Source organism: Lactuca serriola, chromosome 1 (assembly GCF_051521515.1).
Source record: "Lactuca serriola cultivar US96UC23 chromosome 1, Lser_US96UC23_V15, whole genome shotgun sequence".
Lineage (NCBI taxonomy): Eukaryota > Viridiplantae > Streptophyta > Magnoliopsida > Asterales > Asteraceae > Lactuca > Lactuca serriola.
Window position 1 is genome coordinate 228084090 of NC_136408.1, and position 5615 is coordinate 228089704.

Here is a 5615-nt window from a genome sequence, read left to right on the forward strand (position 1 = left end):
CAATATATATAGTCTAGTAGGTGGTCGGCAAAAAGATGTGATGTAAGAAGAAGATAATAGTGAAATTTTGAAAATCTTGAAAGTAAATCAAGTTAGAGGTTGAAGTTTAAGAACATTATAATGAATATATCAAACAAAACGATGTATTATGATGTGTTTGGGTACCTAAGCTTATATACCCTTAAGGGTATATTCACTTTTCCCATATATATATATATATATATATATATATATATATATATATATATATATATATATATATATATATATATATATATATATATATATATATATATATATATATATATTTGAGGTGTTAGGTGGTGCCCTCCTTCTTTGAGGTTGAGGGTTCAAGTCCCGTCGTGGACATAGGTAGAATAGGTGTTGTTAGCTTAGGAGTAGATTAGATTTGCCGGTTCAAAAAAAATAAAAAAATAAAAAAAATAAAAAAATAAAAAAAAAATTCAAATATTCCCATAAGCACTAGTCATGATGCTTTTTGGTTTTTGTCAACCACAATGACCATTTGTATAACTTTTATATTTTTTTAATTATAACACATTGTGTACATGCATGTGTATATATGTAATAATAGTAATTCAAGATGAGAAAGAAACACCAATGATTTGAGAAGATCACTAATCTATAAAAACTAATGTGTTAGTTAACAAATGGAAAACATAATACAACATTAACTTTAACACCAAAATAAAATCAAAACAAAAAAATGATACAATTTAAACATCACTCGTTCTTCTTCCCCCTTTGCAACATCGATTGGACATTTCCACTATAAGGCTCAAAATGAAACGCGTATTGTTGAATAACCGAAAATCCAACCATTTCAACACACACCAAAACATTTTGAATAGCTTCTTCAATATGCTCAACGTCTAACCAATAATGATGTGATTTTATTACACCCGTTTTCACTAGGATTTCGAGCAATACACCCTGAATAAAGTCGTACATGATTAATAACAAACTACTTTTCATTTATTTATTTATTATAGGATCTTACTTTCATTTATTTTTGTTAAGCATTCTACTTTCATTTTTTTCTCTTAATAAGAGATTGTACTTTGATTCTTTAAAATATATATATATATATATATATATATATATATATATATATAGGGTTAGGTTATTTTGTTTTCATTATCTATTGTGTGTCCGTATGACTGATTCTGGACCAATCATTTTAGTTATTTTAAGAAAGTAATTAATGCATATTACATGTTGAAGATATAATAGGTATTAATTACATCTTCAACATTTAATATGCATTAATTACTTTCTTAAAATAACTAAAATGATTGGTCCAGAATCAATCATACGGGCACACAATAGATAGGGAAAACATTTGAACCTAACTCTCTCTCTCTCTCTCTCTCTCTCTCTCTCTCTCTCTCTCTCTATATATATATATATATATATATATATATATATATATATATATATATATATATATATATATATATATACCCAATAATACCAATGTTAACCAAATACAAAGCATTGTACTTGCAATATTTTTCTTATTATAGCAATAGAAATTGTTTTCTATTTGGATATAATTGGGTAATTTTTTTATGAGAAGAAATGAAAGTATGATGATCCTCTCTAATAAATGAACGTTTGTTTTGCCATTTGTCACACTTTCTGTAGTTATTTTGAATTAATTCTTTATCCACATGTCATTTAATAAGTTTTTCTATTTTATTAAATTCCACGTAATATTTTAATGTAATAATTGCAATAAATTGTAGTAATAAATAGATATCAATTTCATTAATAAACTTACCTTTTAATTTCAAATTTTCCAAATCAAAGCTCATTAATTTCTTTTATTTATTTAAATTATTTGTTTAAATTTAGAAGATAAAAAACATTTCCATTATAATAATTCATTATTTTTCTTATTTTCTTTTAAATTGAAAATTCTCAAATATTTTGACCTTTGTATTTATCTTTTTTTTATACATGGGCCTCACAACTAATGTTATAATAAAGAAAGCAACTAAACTATTAAAATACATTGCTATTTCTTGCAATTTGGTGTTAAAGTAAAAAAGTTTACCTGCCAAAAGCAAAAGAAGACGATTCCTTTGACGCATAAAAACTTAGCGAGTGGTTTGTGTGGCTCTAATTCCTTTGCGAAAACATGGTAAAAGACAACTAAAGAATACATGGCCACATAAAAGGAAAGGTTGAGAATAATGGTGAATGTCCAGCTCAGCCAACTCGGATACATTCCAAGTAACTGCAAACCGATCATTAGAAACGAACATGTGGGCCGTGTGATCACAAATTGCCAAGTCCATTGCTTTAGAAGTTTTAGGGTTTGGTGATTCAAACGAGTTGTACGTGGCTACACAACGAAAATTAAATCATGTTTAATAAAAGTATATATATAAAAGATATGGAAAGAAAAAACTAAAGGGTTAATTACAAACTTAATCTCATAAAAGGCCTTAGGTTGCGTTTAGTTACGGAAAAACAGTTTTCATTTTCCGTTTTTCGTTTTCCCTTTTCAGTTTTCATTGGAAAATTTAGAAAACTTGTTTAGTTAAAACTTATTCATTTTTCATTTTCAGTTTTAGAAAATTAAAAAACGTGTTTAGATGTGGGTAGGTAGGGGTATGGTGTGTTGGGGGTGTTAAGGTGGGGGTAGGTAGAGGTGGATGGGGTGGGAGTGTGTGTGTATGTGTATATTTTAGAAAAAATTTGGAATTAGAAAAATGTGGAAAACAATGATTATCAGTTTCCAAAAATTTCCAATTTCTTTGTAATTTTAAAAAAACGGAAAATGAAAATTTTCATTTTCTGTGAAAAATTTAGAAAAAACAGACGACTAAACGCGTTTTCAAAATTCTCATTTTTTTTGGAAAATTTTTCCGGAAAACGGCCCATTTTTCCTCAACTAAACGCACCCTTATATTTTGTGTTTTTTTCCAGATTAAACCTCAACTTTATTTTTTTTTTCCTGAAAAAGTCCTTGTATTTTTTCATTTTTTTCGATCTGCCGTGGTCCTTTTAGTCGATTTTTTCCGAAAGAACTTGTAAAATGTGACGGTTTTTTCGGAAAAAAAACACAAAGTAGAGGGTTTTTTTGGAAAAAATGAAAAAATACAGGAAAAAAAAATAAAGTTGAGGTTTAATCCGGAAAAAACACAAAATATAACGCCTTTTATGAGATTAACCCGTGATTACATAATCGACCCTATATATTGGGTTTTTTTCCCGATTAAATCTCAACTTTATTTTTTTTTTAACAGGCCCTTACATTTTTACATTATTTTCGATTTGACCGTTTCAGCAGTTTACCAGTAATCTTCCGGTTTTATCCAAAGACGTAAGGGCTTTCTTAGAAAAAAGATAAAAAAAAAATGGAACAATGAAAGGACCAAATCGGAAAAATAGAAAAATGTAAGGGCTTTTTTTAAATAAATAAACTTGAGGTTTAATCCAAAAAAAAAAAAAAAAAAAACAATATATAGGGTCTTTTATGTAATAAACCCAAAACTAAATCAATGAAAATTTGTAAAAAGTTAGTATGTAAAGGGATCATGTTAAGTTGTTCTTTTTGCATCAAGTAAAAGGAAAAACACCTTTTTTTTGTTATTAAGTTTTGTCTAGATAAATGATGTTTGTAAGATATTTAAGAAAATGATGTCACATTTAGAAAATGGAAATTGAAAGAAAAAAAAAAATATACGATGGCAAATTTGTAAAAAAGTCTTTCTTTCTTTGATTATATATGTTAAGCCATTCTTTCTTCATCAAGTCAAAGAGAAACTCTCATATAAAGCTTATTGGAGTAAGTCATCTCCCCATTAAGTCCATTAAGTCAAAAGAAAATAAGTCAATAACACCTTAATATGTAATAACTAATATCTACTTTGACATTTGTGATTAGACACTGAATTGCACTAAAAACAAAAAGCCAAAAGTTTATTAGTCTTCTGTCTTCTTTATATTATGAGAACAATGATAAGATGCCTAAGAAGAATGGAACTGGAATAAGAATTGGAATTGGAATTGGGCAACTTTATGCAACAAGAAGCAGTGACAAAAGCATATGATACTAAATGTAATGAAATTAATAAGGAGAAAAGAAGAACTCACTTGGAAAAGAGTCATTGGGAATGAATGGTGAATTTCTCTTCCCTTAATTTCATCAGGAACTATATTTTTGCTAATGGAGATATTCAAGTAACTATAAAGTAAACTCAGAAACGTAGCAATAGCCTGCAATTAAAAATCCAATAACTTTCTTTCAGAAATTCAGAATTTCAAGGATTCCAATTGAATTGAATTCGGTCCAATTGGCAACCAAACACACCCTAAAAGTCAAAGGATCAAAAGAAACAAATGAAATAAATAAATTCCACATACCAAAGCCTCGTAGCATTCCTTAACAGAATCCAAAAGCATAAAAAATGGTTTGCTTCCTTTGACATCAAGCACACCCACAAAAGAGTTAACAGCATAAACAGGAGCCATGAGAATGATTATGATAATGGCTTTTTGTTCCTTTGGATTTTTCCAGTAATAAAGATGCTGTGAAGCAAGTTGAAATGTGAAGTGCAATGAAAGCATAGTACAACCACCAGCTCCCAGTAGTGTAAGTTCTTCACGATTGAACTTACTTAAATCCATGATTCACTATTCACCTGCACAAAAGAGTTGATAAAACTTCTCAAAACCATATGTCCCAAAGATGCTTAATTCAACTCTACTACTAATCTCCTATATAGAGCTAGCTGATTGTTTGAATATCTAATACTCCCTTCAACAATGACAAAATACAGAAATTAAAATCGTAGCGATTTTCAATACTTGTGACTAATTATGGCAAGTGAAAACATGATATTGTTGCCAATACAGATTTGCTACGGCTGAAATAGACAAAGATAAACTCACAGTTCGATTTTGAGTAAACAACTGAAATTAATCCTAGATACACATATTGACGAAGCAATTATCATCTAATCGAAGGCAAGAACTTCCTAGGGCTAAAACGAGACTAAAATCAGACAAGTCAACGGTAGAAAGTAGAGCAATATTATGGATCCCTAGTATACATGATGAAAGAAGAGCAGAGATTCTTACGGATTTCAAAGATTAGGAGATCCAATCGATGGAGATCAAAAGCGATATATGATGCAAAGGAGAATTTGAAGGAGTTGATTCTACTAGTGTGTGCGTGGAAGACTGGAAAAAAGTCGTCAACTATGAAACTATGACTAAAGTCGCCTTCATTTTAATGTTTATCATTTCATATATATTTCTTTTTTATTATAAGTATATATTAAGGGTTAGGGATATCAAATAAAAGAGAAAATTATAAAATTAGTCATTTGCATTAATTATTTTGTAAAAAAAAAAATTACAAAAGTAGTCATCAAAATCGTAGATGGATTAAGCCCATCTGCAATTTCCTCATACCATCTGCGAACGTAGAATGCGCTAAATGACGGATACGTTTTAGGAGTTGTACGTTCGCAAGTAGGTTTTTTTTAGTTTTTTTCATTTTTTTCCCGTATAAATACATTTACCCTCACACTAAAATTGTAGATGAGCTAAATTCACTTGCGATTTCCTCTGTCATC

General features: G+C 28.9%; 1 protein-coding gene across 2 annotated transcripts; it reads right to left on the reverse strand.

Annotated features, from left to right (window-relative positions):
* Positions 1-625: 625 nt before the first annotated feature.
* Positions 626-5251, reverse strand: LOC145049698 (uncharacterized). Of its 2 annotated transcripts, none has more exons than XM_078998072.1 (5): positions 5116-5251; positions 4399-4676; positions 4129-4251; positions 2081-2371; positions 626-954 (listed from the first exon to the last, which is right to left on the reverse strand). In XM_078998072.1, the coding sequence occupies exons 2-5, from the start codon at positions 4660-4662 to the stop codon at positions 745-747; spliced, it is 888 nt and encodes a 295-aa protein (XP_078854198.1). In that variant the 5' UTR covers positions 4663-4676; positions 5116-5251; the 3' UTR covers positions 626-744. The 2 variants fall into 2 exon arrangements, with proteins under 2 accessions (XP_078854198.1, XP_078854199.1); XM_078998073.1 differs by lacking the exon at positions 5116-5251 and adding an exon at positions 4927-4944.
* Between the last annotated feature and the right edge of the window lie 364 nt (positions 5252-5615).